Consider the following 21,534-nt stretch of genomic DNA (forward strand, 5'->3'; position numbering starts at 1 on the left):
CCTATCTGGGTGATGTTTTTTCTCGCCTGAATGATCTGAATCTAGGATTACAGGGACTCTCCACAACTATATTCAGAGGCAAAATTGAGGCTATGATTAAGAAGTTGGAGCTCTTCTCTGTCTGCATTAAAAAGGACAACACACAGGTATTTCCATCATTGTATGATTTTTTGTGTGCAAATGAACTCAAGCTTATGGACAATGTCAAATGTGATAAAGCGAAGCACCTGAGTGAGTTGGGTGCGCAATTACGCAGGTACTTTCCCGAAACAAATGGCACAAACAACTGGATTCGTTATCCCTTTCATGCCCTGCCTCCAGTCCACTTACCGATATCTGATCAAAAGAGCCTCATCGAAATTGCAACAAGCGGTTCTGTGAAAATGTAATTTAATCCGAAACCACTGCCAGATTTCTGGATTGGGCTACGCTCAGAGTATCCTGCCTTGGCAAATCTCGCTGTTAAGACACTGATGCCCTTTGCAACTACGTACCTGTGTGAGAGTGGATTCTCGGCCCTCACTAGCATGAAAACTAAATACAGGCACAGACTGTGTGTGGAAAATGATTTAAGACTGAGACTCTCTCCAATACAACCCAACATTGCAAGGTTATGTGCATCCTTTCAAGCACACCCTTCTCATTAACCTGTGGTTATGAGTGAGTTATGCACAATTTTCGATGAACAAATAAAGTTTTATATGTAAGATGGCTAAATAAAGAGCAAAAAGATTGATTATTATTATATTATTATTTGTGCCCTAGCCCTATAAGAGCTCTTTGTCACTTCCCACGTGCCGGGTTGTGACAAAAACTCACACTCTTATGTTTAATAAATGTATCGTATAGTGTGTGTGTGGCAGGCCTACAATGATGGAAAAAAAAAACATTTGAGAGTGCGCTGACCCTGGTGCTAGAAGGGGTATGCAGCTGGAGGTTGAATGTTTGAAGGGTACGGGACTATAAAAAGTTTGGGAACCAGCGATATAGACAATATCCCCATATTCTATAACCGGAATGAATGTGGACTGAATGATTTGTTTTCTGCTATGTAATTAAAGTCATGACCGACTCCTTTAAAAGCTGTTGTTAAATAGAGCCAATAGACTCTTACAGAAGCTCAGTAAAATGGCGGACTTTGTGAGAGGAATACCTTTCAGTTACTGTAACCTTTTCTTCTTCATCCCAGAGTGTATGTCTGAAAAGATGTGTTACAACCAAAAGTCCCTCATCCTGTTTGCATTGTTCAGTGTGTCAAGAGTTCCATAGCCATTGGCAGTCTGCAAGGTTTTGTTAAAAAAACCCTGTCTGATAACTCAGCTGTCATATTTCAATGGTCCCCATTCCAGACGGTTATCAGATCAATTCTGTCTGGAAGAAAAAAAACATGGGTTTGATAAGAAAGCTGGGGACTCGGAGCGCCAGACAAATGCAGCTGGAGCCTCCTGGTTCGGAGCGAATGAGCCAAAAGGCCCTGCTGTGTCCTTGAAGGCATCTGGAGGAGGAAAGATGGTAGACTTATCAGTTGGCCGTTGATATTCACAGCTGAAAGCCAAGGAGGCGTCTCATTGTGTGGCGTATTGGCTGCCGCTCGCTGGATGGTTTTTGACTACGGCGGCATAAATGTGATTTGCACCTCTTCTCGGGAGCTGTGAACACTGAACACGCATTCCATCATCCAGAGCCTCCATCGTTTTCCGTTCGCCGTTGTGTGTGGCGGAACGAGAGATAACTACTGCTTAAAGTTGAAGTGCGGTGCACCCGCAGGCGTCACGGTCTCAAGGGGGAATAGACACACCATGTAGTTAATTAGGGAAAGCTTTTATTGCTTTCGGGGACTCAGGTTATTTTAATTAAGCAACACAAAAGTGTCTTGCAGTATTAGATACATGCAGAAAAAAGTATAGAAAACAAGGCCTGGGTTATTGCATTGAATTTCACACCAGTGGGCTGTGCATTATAACGTTCACGTACCGCTGATGTCAACACATTGTAAATAACTACAGAGGATTGCAGTACCATTTAAAAACATTATATTTCATGATGCACAACGGAATCCAATTGCAGTGCAGTCTGCCTCGTCAATATAATGCCAAATTCCACTGTTATATCAGTTCATTTATTTACACTCCTGCTGTGTCATTGATGTTAGAAATTATTTTATCAGACCTCCCATTTCAAAAAGTGTCACAGCTTTGCGGTTCCTTCAGTGGGAATATGACTTTCCATCCCAGCTTTCAGGCCTGAAATAGGATCCTGCCATATCTCCGACATTTCCATTAAAAGATAGTCTGCCAGGCTGTGTGGGAAAAAAATGACCAGTCAAACACTGGAACATGTGGTGGTATCCCAAAGGTATCAGTCTCAGACCGCTGCCCCTGCTTTGGCCAAGGAGCAGAGGAGAGGTTTTAACTCAGCCCTAAACCTGTGACTTTAGGGTCAACCGAGGATGCAAGAGGAAATGGAGTCAGTGATGGAGAGCGAGGTGTTATATTATGTATGGGTATTGATAATTACTATACTAACGCAAAGTGACATAGTTTAACCGCTAAAACAATTATAACAAACAAATTTCAAAACAATATTTTCTATTTTTCAAATGTTTTCTTGTTTACCGTTCAACAACTTTGTGAGCAGCAGCAAACCAGTTTTTCGAGAGACTACAGCGAATTCAAAATGGTGGAAGATTGCCACTGCCATTAGCACACCACTGTGGCAAGGCCAAGGCTGTAGATCCCAAAGTTATTTTAGAGCATCACTCAATGTTTTTCCTTAAAGGAGAGTGCTTATCGATTTTGTTCTCTCCCCCTCCCTCCTCTCTGACAGCGAGGCGGTGAGGGAAATTCAGTGAAGTGCTGGCGAGCCAAAGCCCCAGGGAGAATAGACCGTCATATATTTCTCCTGTGATGGTTCTTTCTAGTAGCCCGCAGACATAGAGTCTTCAAAGTAGCACTGAAAGGTGACAAACGTTGGATTTACAATGAAGCCAATTGGCTCCCAGTGTTCCATACGAATTGAGTTAGTAGTACCACAACAGGTTTCTGAGTAGTGTACAGAGAGGAAATGTACCATGTAATCTTTACTATGGTCGTAATTATTCTGTAATTATACTGAACAAAAATATAAATGCAGTTCATATAAGGAAATCAGTCAATTGAAATAAATGAATTAGGCCCTAATCTATGGATTTCACATGACTGGGCAGGGGCACAGCCATGGGTGGACTGAGAGGGAATAGGCCCACCCACTTGGGAGCCAGGCCCACCCACTGGGGAGCTAGATCCAGCCAATTAGAATGAGTTTTTCAACACAAAAAGGCATTTTTACAGACAGAAATACTCCTCAGTTTCATCAGCTGTCTGGGTGGCTGGTCTCAGACGATCCCCCAGGTAAAGAAGCCAGATGTGGAGGTCCTGAGCTGGCGTGGTTACACATGGTCTGCGGTTGTGAGGCCGGTTGGACATACTGCCAAATTCTCTAAAATGACGTTGGAGGCGGCTTATGGTAGGGAAATTAACATTCAATTCTCTGGCAACAGCTCTTGTAGACATTCCTGCAGTCAGCATGCCAATTGCACACTCCCTCAAAACTGGTTTGACAAAACTGCACATTTTAGAGTGGCTTTTTATTGTCCCCAGCACAAGGTGCACCTGTGTAATGATCATGCTGTTTAATCAGCTTCTTGATATGCCACACCTGTCAGGTGGATGGATTATCTTGGCAAAGGAAAATGCTCACTAACATGGATGTAAACATGTATTTCATCTCATGAAACACTGGAACAACACTTTTCATGTTGTGTTTATATTTTTGTTCAGTGTAGCTTGCTTGAATTTATACAGGTGGGAAAACTGTTTAATTATCAGATCCTTCGTTGGTAAAGTAAATCAAACCAGCCTGAATCTACCATATGGTCTCCATCTTGTGCATGGTAAATATTGACAAAAACATATTTTGTTTGCTGATGGGGCTGTTGGTGGCCCTCTCTGTTGAAAGGTGTGGGTTGCAAGGTGTTTGATGTTTAATTATCCCTCCAGAATGGAGCAGTCTGACACTGTGTTTCTGTCCTCATTATTTACAGCACGTCTGGCCACTCTACCATTCCTCTGATACATTTACCAACCCACTTTTGTGCCGTGCATAGCTGGTGGCTGTGTGTGCGTGAGTGTTCTGTCGGGGAGAACTGCCTGACTCCTGTTGTTTAGATAGGCGTCCCTGTTTGTCAGCAGGCTGTTAGAGTGATCACTGTGCTGTGGAGCTGAGCGGCTCCCTGTCTGCCTGTGACAGCACTGACTGGAGCTTTCAGCTGGACTGTTTAGTCCATTCGGCCTTATATATAATAGGGCCTACAGTGGGGAGGAAAAAAACACGTCATTACATTCTCAATTAAAGTAACATAACGGACCATGGCTGTTTTAGTACCCTTTGCCGAGTAGGTCACATCCACGAGCAATACTAAGAAATTGACTTGACAAAAGCTCTCAAAGAAAGTTCTCAGAAATTGGCTAGTATGAGCTGAATCTAAGACAAACGTCTGAATAGGAACTCTCTTTGAGAGAGAGAAGTGTCAAAACCCATGAACGTGATGAGTGGTCATGCAACCACTGACTCGACACGGTCACGCTACAGTTGATAAGTCGCTCTCCAACAGGCCCTGCAAATTACCTCTACACCCTGACCTGTGTGCCCGTGATTGGTGTGAAAGTATCAGTTGTCAGAGAGAAATGTTTTGTTTAAATGGCAAGTGGAAAATGCCAACCTCTGTTATTTCCACTAAATTGGCCGAGGATGCTCAGTGAAGCGTCGGGACGCTTAAAACGTCTCTATTCAAGGGCAATCGTTAGGAGTCCATGTCTCGACTGCAGATCGGGGACGCTGCCACCCACCACTGTTGAGCAAAGTCTTCCGTCTGCACATTACCTTTACATTTGAGTCATTTAGCAGACGCTCTTATCCAGAGTGACTTACAGGAGCAATTAAAACAAAGTGCCTTGCTCAAGGGCACATCAGCAGATTTTTCACCTAGTCGGCTTGGGATTCAAATCAGCGACCTTACGGTTACTGACCCAACGCTCTTAACATCTAGGCGACCTGCCATCCCACATCTGCCACGTCGTGTGTGGAGGTGGCAGGGAAGTCAGGTGCAGGAGAAACAAACTTGGTGTAACTGGAGTAGTTTAATAAAGTAAAAACAAACTCTAAAACCAACGTACATAATAAAATAAACATGGGTACAATAACCCGTCGTGTACCAATCCAACAACACGAGCACATAACAACAAACAATCTCTGACAAGGACATGAGGGGAAACAGAGGGTTAAATACACAACATGTAATGAATGGGATTGGAACCAGGTGTGTAGGAAGACAAGACAAAACAAATGGAAAATGAAAAATGGATCAATGATGGCTAGAAGACCGGTGACGTCGACCGCCCGAGCACCGCCCGAACAAGGAGGGGCATCGACTTCGGCGGAAGTCGTGACAACATCCTTATGTCTTCCTCTATGTCCTCATTCACTCCAGCTGCTGCTGCAGCCGCTTTCTTCAACAAGTAGGCTCCACATCCCGCCATCAGAGTCATTCGTTAGATGCAGGGAGATGGTGACCAGGCATTTCTGGTCAGCTCGTGCCTTGTTTGAAACAGACAATGGTGCCATATTCTCAACGAGGCACTTTTGGTTGTTTGAGAAAAATGTGGGAGCAATGGTTCAGTTTTCTTCATCCAGGTTTGGCCTCATCTTTGACATAAGCTCGTCTAACCTGTGTCCCTGTGTGTCCCTCTCCAGTGCCAAATTGGGCCATCGTCTCCATCGCCTTCGTGGCCGTGGTCCTGGTCCTCTCCTGCTGCTTCTGCATCTGCAAGAAGTGGATATTCAAGAAGAAGAACAAAAAGAAGGGCAAAGACAAGGGCAAGAATGCCATCAACATGATGGACGTGAACGACGGTGCAAAAACCGAGGTAAAGACTTTGTACTACTGCCATTGAACGTTATTGATTAGAGTTAATAGTTTGTTAGTCAACAGTAGTATTTGATAATGCCAAGTTGTTCTGTATTTTATACTGCATTATACATACTGTATATACCTTTTACTTCAAGGTAAAACATTTTAGTTATATACATTTTTATACATTGCGAGTTTCATATTATCTGTGATTGACTGTAGCCAGAAATGACATCATTGACTTTTATTACACTTACCCGGCACCTGACATTCATTGATGATTGAAACCTATAAATAAATGCATATACAGTATATTTCAAAATAATAATCTTCACATAACAAAGCGATTTCACTATACAATTTATCGGACATACATATAGTTTAGGCCAGGGGTGGGCAATCTTTTTGGCTCGTGGGCCAAAATTCAACGGAGGGCCGCACAGATTTTTTTTAATAGTTTCTATCTAATTTTAAAGGTTCAAGTGTGGCCTGGAGTGTTTTTTTTTTAACCCAAAATAATTGAAAGGGCCCACGTGCCGTAGTTTGCCCTGCCCCTGGTTTAGGCCAAACTCTCCCCCATGAAGACCAGTGGACACACATGACACACGACTGTGTTGACATTGTTGCGTCTGCGATGACTCCTCCCCATCCACTCGGATTGCAGGACTGTTAAGGAAGCCTGCCATTTATTATCGCCTCAGAGAGAGAATTCAATCTCTCTTTCTGTTCCTCTCAGTATTTTAATGTGTTAAGAACAATGAGCGCTGAGTACGGTATGCTGTATTGCCAGTGGTATCAACCCAGAGAAATGACATAAGCTAATTACGAGCGAGGGGAGTGAATTAATTCCGCCCTCCCTCTCCAACGCACACAGAGAGAATAGGGAACACACAGCTCTTTAACCCCAGTTAGAATACTAATTGCATTAGCGAAGGTTCTCAATCCAACAACCCCCCCCCTCTCTGTCGAAGTCTGTTTAATTTGCAGTCTGTCCACGCCAACGCCGCTCACATCATCAATCAGGGACATTGAATTGGGGTAGAGGACAAAGCCCTGTGAGATGATGTAGGAGTAGGGAATTGAATAGCTACACAGGCCAGAGACGCAGAGCTGTTACACAGTCTGATAAGGAGTGAGCACAAGTTTCATCTGATTCATACCAAAGAGCTTATTGTTGAAATGCTTACAATTCTTTGATTTGTAGAGGCCTCTGCCTTGTGTCCTTGTTCCTGGTTACAGTTGGTAAGCTTTATAATAGCACTGATTTATCTTAAGCTTTAGTAAGATACACCCATAGAATTAAAATGACTTCAATCTAGAATGAATTCTATTTGGATAGACCACTTTTCCTGTACTGATTTAGGAGCTGCTATGACTACACGTCAAGCAATTAGGCTACACACTGCCAATACAACACCCCTGTCGGTTACTTATGCAACACACCTATTGGTTAGATATTCTAGAGGCGGGGCCATGGGCTCCCGAGCGGTCATTTCTCCTGGTGTGCCCAGACTCTTGTGTTAACTCCTGTGTGTGGTTGTTTTAATGTGTGTTTCTTCCTTCTATGTCCTCCTTATCTGTGTTGTGTCTGATGACTGTGCGGGATTGTCACTGGCGGTAGGTTCCCAATTGTTGTTGGATCCTCCTTAAGCCTGCTGCTCTGATGTTTTGATAGCCTCTTGACAACAACTTACTCCTGTAGAACCAAATATATGTAACTATGCATACAGTACATGTATATCTGCTCTATATATGTGCGTAGTCTTGCACATGCACATATATATGTATGAAAGAAGCCCTGGGCGCGCTTTAACAAGGTTGAACCACATTGATTCTCCATCTGGCGCCTTTTCAATCTTTGTTTTGCATTTTAAAACGAAGATGTGCCCATGAGCTAAAGTAGAATGGTTAAGTTACTCGGTTACTGCTTTTGAAACCTGTAGTAAGGTTTAGACATACAGTAGCTTTACGTTTCACATACATTCACCTGAAGCCAACAGGCAGATTGACTTGACATTGACTTAACCCAGTCTAATAGCTAATACACATTGTGGGTGTTGAACATGGCTGTCAATAGCTATACTCCTCTCCTCTCTGTGTGCAAGCAATAATGAACAAACAATAAAAACATTTATAGTTTTGCTTAGGGAAAAATTGACAATAGGTTGGCTTGCACCAGGAGGGGACTCAGATGGGCCGTACAAATTCCAAACAAATCAATGTTGTTCAGCCTTGATGCTTTCACACCAGCAACCTGACCACTAATAGGGCAGGCCCCCCATCACCATGACAACATCTCTTACCAACACCTACCTACCTACTGCTGGCATGATGCTTATAGCTTCCATCGGCGTGGGGGTAACACATGCAGCTGAGGGTTCTGACAATGCGATTGTGTCTCCTGATGGGTGAATGATAAGTAAACTGAGAATGTGGGGGTCACAACCAGAGTACTGTTCTGTTTACTGAGAATGCCCTGCATGCAACAATGACAGTCTGACAATGTCTGACCTTTGGAAGGCAACTTTGACACTGAATGTACTTGAGAGCTAGTTTTTGCCTCTTTAATCGCATGCTTATCGATAACAAACTGACTGCCCCCCCTGCCTCGAACCCGCCTCTCCCCCACCACTACCAGCATCCCCTCAGAACCAGGCTAGCGAAGGAAAACTCACTCTTCTTCTTCTTCATCATCTTCTTCTTCACTCTCGCCATCTCTTGACATTTCCCTGTTGATTTGTTGAGCACCACAGACTGATCTTCTTGAAATAACATCAAGGGTATTGTCGTTTGTGGTTTGCAGAAGCGTTCTCTCCCTCTCCCCCTCTCCTTTTCTCTCTCGCTCTCTTTCTCCCTCCTCCCTCCCTCCCTCCCTCCCTCCCTCCTCCTCCCTCCTCTGCCTGCCCATTACTCTCATCTTTTGGCTCTATCATTTGATCTCTCTCCCCCCTCGCCTCCTCAGACCAAAACACCCACATATTGATTGAACTGCATCAGGGGTCCCGGCCCGAGGCTAGCACATCAACGAGCATGTCCTGGTGTTAACCGCTGTGGTATTTTAGTGCTTGTCCCCCCATTATAATCCCCCCAAAGAGAGGCAGCTTTTTTCAGGAGATGGGCCCGCTGGCACACCCGCTGGCAGGCCCGGGGCGGGGCAGGGCGACAGCCGTCTAAGGGGCTGGCACAGGCGGCACACGGAGGGCACTGACTGTTGGTGGGTGTCTCCTTCAGGCCTTGAAGGATGAGGATGACGCTGAGACAGGCCTGACCGATACAGAGAAAGAGCCCGAGCCCAAGGAGGAAGAGAAACTGGGAAAATTACAGTTCAGCCTGGATTACAATTTCACCGAGAATACGGTAAGGGTCCGCCTCTGATATCCACTCTCTCTGTCGTTGTCGTTGTTGTCCGAAACGTCTCTCCTTCGTAAGTATGGTCACCCCCATCTTCCTCTGTGGTTGGTCCATTGACTCATCAATCCATTTAAAAAAACACTGAGAAAATGTTGCCTACCCAGGTAATGCAGAACATACTCCTACTGTTCATTGTTGTATAACCACTGTTTATAATGAATGCCTATAACTGCAGCATGCTCACCGGAGCTTATCAACTACACCTCACCAGAGGATCACGGTGGTTGGGTTGGTTTGTGAATGAATCACTCCTCCGCTCGCAAACAATCCCGTCTTGGGATTTCGGTATTTCTGGGAACACAGTCCCCTATGGAATCCATCTTCTGTTTTTTTGCCCTCCGTCTGGGTTTTAAAAAGCAGAGCGACTTGAGGAGCAGACCAACTTCCAGATGTTGTGTGACAGATCATAGAGGAGGGTGGAAGGCAGCGTGAAGAGGAAGCTCTGCTGTCCTTCACTGGCGCCCTGCTAACGCCCTGTCTTTAACAGAGCTGACGGACAGCCTGAGATTAGTGTGGGTTCAATTCCCACATGAGCTGAATGGATAGTATGTTGACAGTTCTCTGTGGATTGCTTTGTCACGTTGGGTGAAAGTGTTCACTCAACCGCCATATTATATTATCCACACGTTCGGAACATTAGAGATTCTCCACATGCTTCACAACTTTCCCCTGAAAGACCCTCAAGCACTCTGTTTGTCCTTAAATGAAAATGCTTTAGCGAATGTAGTGATGGTAACAGACTGTAATGATGCTAATCATGAGGATTAATAATCACAATAATCCCTCACGCACTCAGTTGTTATGGCCATAATAGTCATGGTCATTATCATAATATCAGTCAAATGTATTCTGATAAAGAGCCTTATTACCATTTAAGACGAATGCACTAACTGAATACTAGTCACATTACTTATTTTATATAATGGGTCCAATATAGCTTTCTCCATTCCCAGTAGTTTACTGAGCTGTCATGCAGTGTAAAACCATACCAGTCTGTTCTGTTCTGTGAGACTCTGTGATTACAGTGGTCCATTAATAATAAGCACTGTAATTCCATAATGGATCCATAATGAATGGATGGCAGTTGTCACTGTGTGTGTGACAGAAACCTGGATCATTGGGCCCGGCGCTCACTGACAGTACCCAGCTCTGAGGCTGAGGGACAAAGCCAGTGAACCAGGGACTATTGTAAGTCTGACCCACTTTCAGTTCAGCAGCAGCTACAGCAGAGAGCCACAGAGCCCCCTACTCACTCAGCTCCTGTGTCTTCAGATCAGGTCCACAGAGTAGAAGCAATCACGGTGAAAAGACTGCCCTAGTCTGAGGAAGAGTGGCTGGCACAGGTAATTGTTCCACTAGTTGTTCTCTTGTCCTCTGCTGAGGACTTTGGAGAGGGAGTGGGGGGAGCAGGGGGGACAGGAAGGATAAACTCTCGTTTTGTTTTAAGGTAATCTGCCCTTCTCAGCTCAGTAGAGCAGGGACTCTCTCTGACTGGAGGAAAGAGAAAGACCAGTATGGTCAAATGTCTCCGCCTGTTTCTGTTAGTTAAGCACCAGTGATGGCTACTGGCCCAGGCCTCTATTAGAATGGGGGTGTGGGGGTTTAATGAGAGCACAAGTTAGTAAAGGATTTGGTACCCAGAGTACGGTGGCCGTATAAAGCAGCTCCACCACAAATGATCCACAAAAGAGCCATAATGGGAAACATAATATGCTATTTCCCACTTTCAACATCATAGTAATGTCCCTTTTAATGGGTCGAAAGGAGACCCTCTGCATTCATAAAAGAGAGTCTACCGTCTCCCTTATATTGGGTAGGAATAATTAAAACCACAGTTTTTCCCCATTACCTTTCTCTGTCTCTCCAAATGTACTTCTACCATTGACCTCTGAAAGAGAATACATTCTCAGAGGCTCCAGCAAAAAGCAAGAGAAGACAGGAGGAATATGACAGCTCCTTTCCCATCCCCTTGGGGCTTTCACTTTCTCCTTTGAAGTGTGCAGTGTTTGTGTGGCTATGTGGAGCCGTGATGGTAGGGAGGGACCAGGGAGGAAGTATCGGAACAACTCCTTTCAGGACGTGCTGCCCGGGGCTTAGTCACAATTGCAGGTGCATACCGTTCTCCAGCCTCCCATCAGCGGCCAATATCACACACACAGGGAAGGGTTACGACCCAGCAGGCCCTTCTCTGTGACAGGACGCTGCCCCTCCGTTAAACACACACACAGGTTTACAGACCTGGGGAATGTGAAAGAAGCCAGATCAGATTTCAGTATCGTGAGGATCATATAACACAAACACAGATTGGAATAGTACCCTTTTAATAAACCAGATTAGTAGTACCCTTTTAATAATCCAGTTTAGTAGTACCCTTTTAATAATCCAGTTTAGTAGTACCCTTTAATAAACCAGTTTAGTAGTACCCTTTAATATACCAGTTTAGTAGTACCCTTATAATAATCGAGTTTAGTAGTACCTTATAATAATCGAGTTTAGTAGTACCTTTTAATAATCAAGTTTCAGTGGTGGAAAAACTACCTAATTGTCATACTTGAGTAAAAGTAAATATACTTTAATAGGAAATGACTCAAGTTAAAGTGAAAGTCACCCAGTAAAATACCACTTGAGTAAAAGTCCCAAAGTATTTGGGTTTAAATATACTTAAGTATCAAAAGTAAATGTAATTGCAAACATATACTTCAGTGTCAAGAGTAAAAGTAAAAGTGTAAATCATTTAAAATTACTTCTATTAGGCAATCTAAATGGCACAATTTCTTGTTTCTTTTAATTTACGGATAGTCAAAGGCAAACTCCAGCACTAATTTACAAATGAAGCATTTGTGTTTAGTAAGTCTGTCAGATCAGAGGCAGTAGGATGACCAGGGATGTTCTCTTGATAAGTGTGTGAATTGGACCATTTTCCTGTCTTATTAAGCATTCAAAATGTAACGACTACTTTTGTGGTGTCAGGGAAAATGTATGTAGGAAAATGTACATACTTTTCTTTAGGAATGTGGTGGAGTAAAAGTTGTCAAAAATATAAATATTACTTAAGTAGTAATTTAAAGTATTTTTACTTAAGAACTTTATGCCACTGTCCAGTTTCGTAGTACCCTTTAATAATCCACTTTAGTAGTACCCTTTAATAATCCAGTTTAGTGTAGCTGTTGGCCCATTTCTACACTTGACTCAACTGGTCCCTCTGAGAACATTAAAATATTATGAAATATTCAGCAATATTCTGACTGTTTGACTCTTGACTGTGGACATGTGTTCTGTACGTGTTGTATTAAACAATAGAGGTGGTTTCACAGCAGAACATCTGATTTGAGTTTTGTAATAGGTAAAACCTAGTAAGTAAACGGTCTTCGTCACAGACCTCCAGTCCCATCATCCTCTTAGAGATGATGGAGATGAGTCCAGGTGGGTGGAGGCTCACAGTAAATGCAGTGTGACACCGTGTAGCAGGACACCTGACACTGCTTCTCTCTGGACAACTGTAGGGAAATCTAATGGACAGCATGTCATGATTAATCGACACACTTGCATAGAGATGACTGCTGGTTAATATTTTGAGCTCTGCAGAATTTTTTTTAAAAGCTACAATATCATCACAGTGAGGTCTTTGGTAAATGACAGGCAGGATAATTGTACATACAGTGCCTTCAGAAAGTATTCACACACCAGTTACAGAGTTTAATGGCTGTAATAAGACAAAACTGAGGATAGATGAACAACATTATTTAACCTAAATGAAAGTGTGAAAAGAAAGAAGCCTGTACAAAATAAAAAATATTCCAAAACATGCATCCTGTTTGCAAAAAGTTAAACTGCTAAAAATTAACTTAATGTCCTGAATACAAAGTGTTATGTTTGGGGCAAATCATCCAACACATCACTGAGTACCACTCCTCATATATTCAACCATGGTGGTGGCTGCATCATGTTATGGGTATGCTTGTCATCGTCAAGGACTAGGGAGTTTTTTAGGATGAAAAGAAACGGAATAGAGCCAAGCACAGGCAAAATCCTAGAGGGAAAACCTGGTTCAGTCTGCTTTCCAACAGACACTGGGAGAACTTCATCTTTCAGCAGGACAATAACCTAAAACACAAGGCCAAATGTACACTGGAGCTGCTTACCAAGACGACATTAATTGTTTCTGAGTGGTCCAGTTACAGTTTTGACTTAAATTGGCTTGAAAATCTATGGCAAGACTTGAAAATGGCTGTCTAGCAATGATCAAGAACTAATTTGACAGAGCTTGAAGATTTTTACAATCTAGGTGTGCAAAGCTCTTAGAGGCGTACCTAGAGTGACTCACAGCTGTAAACACTGACAAAGGTGATTCTAGCATGTATTCCCTCAGGGGTGTGAATACTTATGTAAATTACGTATTAATGTATTTAATTTTCATACATTTGCTAACTTTTCTAAAAACATGTTTTCACTTTGTCATTATGGGGTATTGTGTGTAGATGGGTGAGAGAACAAAAATATTTTTTATCCATTTTGAAGAACATACATGTACAGTATCTTAGTCGTTCCCTTTGGGTTGCTTTAGCTTTATGTTCAAACTACACTGAGTGTATAACATATTAGGAACACCTGCTCTTTCCATGACATAAACTGACCAGGTGTATCCAGCTGAAAGTTATGATCCCTTATTGATGTTACCAGCTAAATTCACTTCAATCAGTATAGATGGAGGGGAGGAGACAGGTTTAAGAAGGATTTTTAAGCCTTGAGACTATTGCGACATGGATTGTGTATGTGTGCCATTCAGAGGGTGAATGGGCAAGACAAAATATTTAAGTGCCTTTGAATGGGGTATGGTAGTAAGTGTCAGGTGCACTGGTTTGAGTGTGTCAAGAACTGCAACACTGCTGGGTTTTTCACGCTCAACAGTTTCCCGTGTGTATCAAGAATGGTACACCACCCAAAGGACATCCAGCCAACAGCAGGCCACTGGTCAAAAACTGGTCATTGATGAAAGAGGACAAAGGAGGCTGACATGAATTGTGCAGAGCAACAGACGGGCTACAGTTAGTCAGCTGACAGACTAGTACAACATTGGTTCCCAAAGACCCATAAAAGAATGCAAAACTCATCGCACCTTGACACGAATGGGGTATGGCAGCCGACGACTTTACTGAGGTTGCAGTGGGCTAAGGAATGAAAACACTGGACACTGGAGAATTGGAAAATCATTGAAAGTCATTGGTCTGATGAATCCCAGTTCCTGCTGTTTCACGCTGATGGGAGGACTAGGGTATGGGTACATGCATCCATCATGCCACCTGTCAACATTGCAGGATGGTGGTGTGATAGTGTGGGGTGTGTTTTCATGGCACATATCGGGCCCCTTGATAAAAGTGGAGCAACATTTGAATTCCACAGGATATCTGAACATCATTGCCAATCAGGTGCATCCCTTCATGGCATCAGTGTATCCATCTGCAAATATTTTTTTTTTCTGCAGGAGAATGCCCCATGCCACAAAGCTAGCATTGTATAGGAATGGATCCACGGACATGACAGTGAATTCAGCTGACTGCAGTGGCTTGCCCAGTCACCAGATCTCAATCCATTTGAGCATCTGTGGGATGAGATGGAAAAGCTATTCGAGGTAGAGATCCACTACCAGCCAACTTGACACAACTGTGGAAAGCATTTGGAGTCAACATGGGCCAGCATCGCTGTGGAACGCTTTCGACACCTTGTAGAGTCCATGCCCCAACAAATTGAGGCTGTTTTGAGGGCAAAGTGGGGTGCAACTCAATATTACAAAGGTGCTCCTAATGTTTTGTACACTCAGTTTCAGGAGTTGGAATCTCAGTTATTTTCCAATCGTTTCGTTTTGAACAGAACCATCATTTCTTTTGTTCCAATCCATTGCTTCCGTCCAGCAAAATAAAGTTCTGAACCGGTTCGAACCAAAAAAAGTAACATTTGATATCTTTCCTTTTTGTGCCTTTTTAGACCTCTGAAATCCACATTTAGCTCAACATTAAATTACTTCACCAATGTATAGTGGATCCATTCCTATACAACCCTAGCCTTGCATTGGACAGACTAGTGTAGTGTAGGCTGTGGAGTGCTGGGCATGAAGTGCTGGATAACTTGTTGTTATGACATGCGTTATCTGAATTTGGCCCACAGAATTATACCTATGGAGGAGCGACTTCTATGAAGGAACGTTGAACTTCAGACAGTTGACTTAACTAACATTGGACCAGAGCTAGCCCTTGAGCATGACTCTCAGTTCCATTACATTACACATAATGCTGCCTAGAGTTTTCGAGAGCTAGACCAGAGCTATCTAACAAGCTAGCTGGCTAACAAGCTTGTGTGTGCAGAGCAGCACCAGAAATATAATAAAAACGCTTCTTACCTTTTTGTAGTTAATAAATCCAACGTGAAACTTGATACCTATCCTTAACTAGCACTGAAAAGGCAAATCCATTGTTCTCTAATTAAACATCTCTCTCCCTAATTTCTGAAACACGCCTGTAACGCCAGTAGCTACAGTAGACTATGCATAGTTTAGAGGGAGGGAGGGACATGTACTGTAGCCTACACACACAGTGGAAAATATGTTCTGGCAGGCACTGGAATACGTTTCTGAGTGACAGTGAGGGCACCGTGTTGCATTTTTTGTCGGACTGGAAAAAAATCCTGGAATGTAAAATAACGTTATTTACCGCTTACCATGCTTTTAAAATAATGTTCTGTTCCGGAACAGTATACAGTAGATCACTTTCGTTCTCGGTTCTGGTTCTGTTCCTCGAAAAATGTAATTATTTTCCGGATTTTGGTTCTGTTCCCTGAACCGTTTCTAACCTCTGCTCAGTGTATATAACAAGAATATAACTTTTTTGTGTGTATAACTGTCACATTCGTCAAAAGGAGTCGACCAAGGTGCAGCGTGGAATATGTTCATCTTGTGATTTATTTACTCAGAACACGATAAAAAGTAATGAACAAAGAAAATACAACCGTCACATTCTGTAGGCACACAAGCAATACAAAAATAAGATCCCACAAACACAGGTGGGAAAAAAGGCTGCCTAAGTATGGTTCCTAATCAGAGACAACGATAGACAGCTGCCTCTGGTTAGGAACCATACTCGGCCCAACACAAAGAAATACAAAACATAGAATGCCCACCCCACACCCTGACCTAACCACATAGAGAAACAAACCCTCTCTCTCAGGTCAGGGCGTGACAATAACAATGTTGTGAGAATGTTATGCATCAGCATGGGTGCATTTTGGCACAATATCACCCCCATTGACAGAGGGGGTTCCATCTATGTTCCTTCCATGTTGTGTTCCTGTGCAGTGTACGTGGAGTATTTGCTTTGGCCTCTGTATTGTGTCATCATACAGTCATCCCCCACTCCCATCATTTTTTTAACCTTTATTTAACTAGGCAAGTCAGTTAAGAACAAATTCTTATTTACAATGACAGCCAATGCAGGCCAATTGTGCACTGCCCTATGGGACTCCCAATCATGGCCGGTTGTGATTCAGCCTGGAATCAAACCAGGGTCTGTAGTGATGCCTCTAGCACTGAGATGCAGTGCCTTAGACCACTGCGCCACTCAGGAGCCCTTCCTACAGCTGGAGTCCCATCACCATCTCCCCTGAGCCTTGCTTTAGCACTGATCTGAACTGCGAAAGCACGGGTCACAAATTATGATGAGATCCAGCATTCGTTGCTATACCGATCCATGCGTTTTGATGGCAGAGGTTAGCCTTATTTCTCAAGCTCCAATAATCAATGCTGGCTGGCTCTGACAACTGCTGGAGAGCTCCATGGTTGAGTGCCCTGGTCCCCCTCCAGATTGCCGGTTGATGGCTGCCTGACAGGAAGTTGATTGACTGACTAGGCGGCCCCAATAGGCCTTGGAGGAAGCAGCTGTGACTGGCAGGTCAATCAGCCTCCCCTGCCCCCCAGCATGGTTATCAATTATCAGCCTGATGTGGTGGAGAACAGGCCTCTCACTGCAGAGTTCTGACAGGTCCTGCTTTGGCTTAAACCACCGTGGCTTTCACATGAGCGTTACTTTTAATATCACCTATGGCCTGCCTCCATGATTTGAAATGTAAAGAGTTACAGATGAGAAGGTATGGATGAGTCCCTTTGTAAGAGATTACCGATGGGCCTCTTTCTTATAATTCAATCTAAACTATAGAGGCTCTTGACTTCAATTCTGCTGGTGATCGTTTTAAACCCATGCCATGTAGCGTCTCTCCATCCTAGTGTTTTGCACCAGTGATGAGACCGGGGGTTATTCCAATTGAACCACAGCTTGGTGCTCTGTTAGAATGGTGGTGGGATGACAGTCATATCAAGGCTCTGGTATTGCTGTGGGTAGGACTGTAGTGCTGACTAGTCTCTATTGTCTCCCCTCCACCCTTCCTCTCCACAGCTCATAGTAGGGATCATCCAAGCAGCGGACCTTCCAGCCATGGACATGGGCGGTACCTCGGACCCTTATGTCAAGGTCTACCTGCTACCTGACAAGAAGAAGAAGTTTGAGACCAAGGTCCACAGGAAGACCCTAAACCCCACCTTCAACGAGCAGTTCCAATTCAAGGTACTTATTCAAGGTATAAGAGTAGACTAGACAATACTTCACCCATGCAACTCTCAAACCTTGTCTTGTGCAGCAGTAGTATTAGTAGTAGTAGTCATAGTAGTAGTAGTAGTAGTAGTAGTAGTTGCTGTTGTTGTATTAGTAGTAGTATTAGTTGTTGTAGTAGTAGTAGTAGTAGAAGTAGTAAATTTTGCATTCCATAATAGCAATAATAGACATTTCTAAAGGAATAGGACAAATACACAATACACAAACCACACAGTAGTTTAAGCAGGTTGTGTTTGTTCATTCTATGACAAAGTCATTTGCATGCTGTGGGGTTCGCTCGGGTAAGGTGTGTAGACATGAAGCAGCTGGCCCCCGTAACAAGCTGCTGACAGACAGCCTCCTGGTCCCCATAGCTGGCCCAGTAACAAGCTGCTGACAGACTGCCTCCTGGTCCACACAACTGTCCCAGTAACAAACTGCTGACAGTCTACCTCCTGGTCCACACAGCTGGCCCAGTAACAAGCTGCTGACAGAGTGCCTCCTGGTCCACACAGCCTCTGTATGATCAGGATTCACACAGGCAGATGCAAACTTCCATCTCTCCGTATTCTCTCTCTCTTCCTTGTTTTGATTTGGCCTAAATTTGAGCAAAGAAATCATCCGTTTTGAAAATGTGATTGTAGCTACAGTATCTCAGCTGTGGAGGAAGAGTTGTGGTATTCACCCAGCAGTAAAAAGATAACAGGTGTTTGTCTGCAGCGATAAATATGTAGCATATGTGGGGGGCTGGGGGGATGCCGGTTGCCAGATTGGTTAAATACCAGTAGCATATTTATTTTGTAATTCAGAAAACATGGTAGATCTGTGAAGCTTTATTTATCCCACCGGCACCTACTTGTAATCACAAGTGGCTCCATTATAGAAATGAAGGAGCTAGTAGTGTTCTTTGGTCGTGGTGGTGATGGTGTCAAGGACAAACTTCGGAAGTCTTATCTCTTTTCTAGCCAATCAGGCAGTTTGTCACCATGTTGTAACAAGACCCCGTGTATAATGAGCTTTGTCTGCCTCAATTGGAGGCAATCAAGAATTCGCCCCGGATCTCTGGCAGATAAGACTGCCTGCCGCCTGTCCGTCGCAGACAGGACTGGAGAAGGAAGGAGAGGAGGAGAAGGGAGGAGGAGGCGGGTTGATTGATTTGTAATGCTTTAGAACCAGAACTTCCCCAACTCACGACAACTCCTCTATTCCTTGACAAGTAATACCAGTGCCTGGAAGTAGCTTTGATGCAGCGTGCCAATCTGGCGGCCATTTTGTAAAGCACCACTATCACCACTGTGCTACAAGAGTTGTCAACAATAGACTACTTCAATTTATCCTTAGTTTGAGATAAGTAAGTTCCACCAGAAGACACAGAGAGGTTTCAAGTTCGGACAGACTCTCTTCTAGTGATTATATGCACAACTTCAGTCCTCATGGTTCTCCCCAGGTGCCCTACGTCGAGCTGGGAGGCAAGACGCTGATGATGACGGTGTATGACTTTGACCGCTTCTCCAAGCACGATGCCATCGGAGACGTGAAGCTGCCCATGAACAAGATTGACTTTAGTCACGTGACAGAGGAGTGGCGGGATCTTGTGAGCGCCGAGAAGGAGGAGGTAAATAATATAACATATATATATATATATATAATATAACAACAACACATCAGAAACTCCTAATATTTTCTTCCCCAAAGTTACGACAGTTGACTACCAGTATGGAGTGTTGTCACCAAGGTAACAGTTCATTTCTAGAAAATCCACGATCAGTCATGTTAAATGACACATTTTATCACACAACAATCGTATGACTATGTTAAAAACGTTTTACCTGGGATTGAAGAGTGAGCTCAGTGCCAAACAGTAGTTGGGGGTATTCCATCTCTCATAGAAAATGTCACTTAATCATCTCTCCATGCTTCTCATTCTATTAATTAAAGTGTGCAGGAGATACAATGCTCAAGGTAAATGTTACGCCGTGCAGCATTTAAGCGTGGGTTGCTAGGGGAACCGTGTTTTTAGCAGCACGCTAGGTTCATGTAAAGGTTCATTTTCACACCTGTGGTGCCAGAGAGTGGAAGGACATCTCAATCTGCAGCGTTGTTCCAGAACCAGACAACCTACACCTGATCATTTCACACAAGGTTTGAGACACTGTCTTAATGCCCTTAAAGTGGTAGTCGCTCACTTGAGTGGGCTTTCGCTGAAGGTTTTGATTTGATTTGAAATGGCCACTTTCACCATTGTGAGCACCATCTTAATCAGCGTCTCATCCCGTCAGCGGGATCAAAATCCAGCGAAAAATCATATCGCCAATTAGCATTAAAAAAAATCATTTTTTTATAGATACACCTCTTCTGAATCGACCCACGTCGTCCGATTTCAAAAAGGTTTTACAGGAAAAGCAAATCATTAGATTATGTTAGATGAGTCCATCGTAAAAAGCAGCAACATAGCCATTTTCCGACCAACCACTTGCATCACAAATAATCAAAAAAACAGCTAAATGCAGCACTAACCTTTTACAAACTTCATCAGATGACACACCTAGGACATCATGTTATACAATGCATGCATTCTTTTGTTCAATAAAGGTCATATTTATATATAAAAACAGCATTTTACATCGGCGTCTGACGTTGACTAAATAATTTCCCCTCAAATGCGTCCCGGTAAACAATGCTACAATTCCCTAAATTACTATCCGATAACGATTTTTTAAATTTATATTGTCAATCTAACATTTATAGATGAATATCTCTTGAGAACACCTGTCATACCAGATTTTAAATTAACTTTACTGGGTAATCACACTTTGCGATAAAAGGAGATGCGATACTCAGAAAATGAGCTAATATACAGAGCTCGGCGCCATCTTGGAACAATCGCATGTCACATCTCATCTTGTATAATATTGTCAATAATCGCCTACCTTTAGTTGTCTTCATCAGAAAGCATCCCAGGTCCACAACAGATGTATTTTCGGTCGAAAAAGTCCATACTTCACGTTCCATTAGCCTGCTGTTGGTAGCGCGTCCTAGGGCTCTCTCCAAGCGCAGGGCTGAAGTTCCGGATAAAATGAGATTCTCCCGCCTGTAGGTTCGTTCAAACATGTCAAACGTTGTAAAACATTAATCTTCAGGGCCTGTAACACCAAGAGAGCCAATAAGATTCGAGGGGGATGATTTCATTGCCTTTCAAACCGTTTCCAAAGGTGGGGGTAGACATGGCCGCCGGCGTCATAATGGTGATGGCCCATCCCCTGTGACCAATTTCCAATGAGTCTCATTCACTGAGTTTCGACTGTATAAGGCTCAAACCACTGTGAAAAGACTGGCGACATCTAGTGGAAGCAATAGGAAGTGCTCACTGAACCATGGTTAACGGTGTGATTTATAGGGAAAGATGAGAAGTCGAGTCCACAATTCGGAATTCCACTTCCTGTTTCAATCGGTCTCGGGGTTTTGACTGCCATTTGAGTTCTGTTATACTCACAGACACCATTCAAACAGTTTTAGAAACTTTAGAGTGTTTTCTATCCATAT

The 21,534-nt window shown here is 43.4% G+C and overlaps 1 protein-coding gene across 4 annotated transcripts in view; it reads left to right on the forward strand.

Annotated features, from left to right (window-relative positions):
- The window catches only part of LOC106609413 (synaptotagmin-1), a 230,959-nt gene that overhangs the window by 185,448 nt on the left and 23,977 nt on the right, over positions 1-21,534 (forward strand). For 3 of the 4 annotated variants that reach the window (XM_014208212.2, XM_014208213.2, XM_014208214.2), the window contains 4 exons: positions 5,791-5,963; positions 9,179-9,304; positions 17,797-17,964; positions 19,439-19,606. In XM_014208212.2, coding sequence (XP_014063687.1) covers positions 5,791-5,963; positions 9,179-9,304; positions 17,797-17,964; positions 19,439-19,606 — 635 coding nt within the window. The remainder of the gene's footprint in view (positions 1-5,790; positions 5,964-9,178; positions 9,305-17,796; positions 17,965-19,438; positions 19,607-21,534) is intronic. The other variant, XM_014208215.2, reaches the window with a different exon arrangement.

The sequence above is a fragment of the Salmo salar genome, chromosome ssa07 (assembly GCF_905237065.1).
Source record: "Salmo salar chromosome ssa07, Ssal_v3.1, whole genome shotgun sequence".
NCBI lineage: Eukaryota > Metazoa > Chordata > Actinopteri > Salmoniformes > Salmonidae > Salmo > Salmo salar.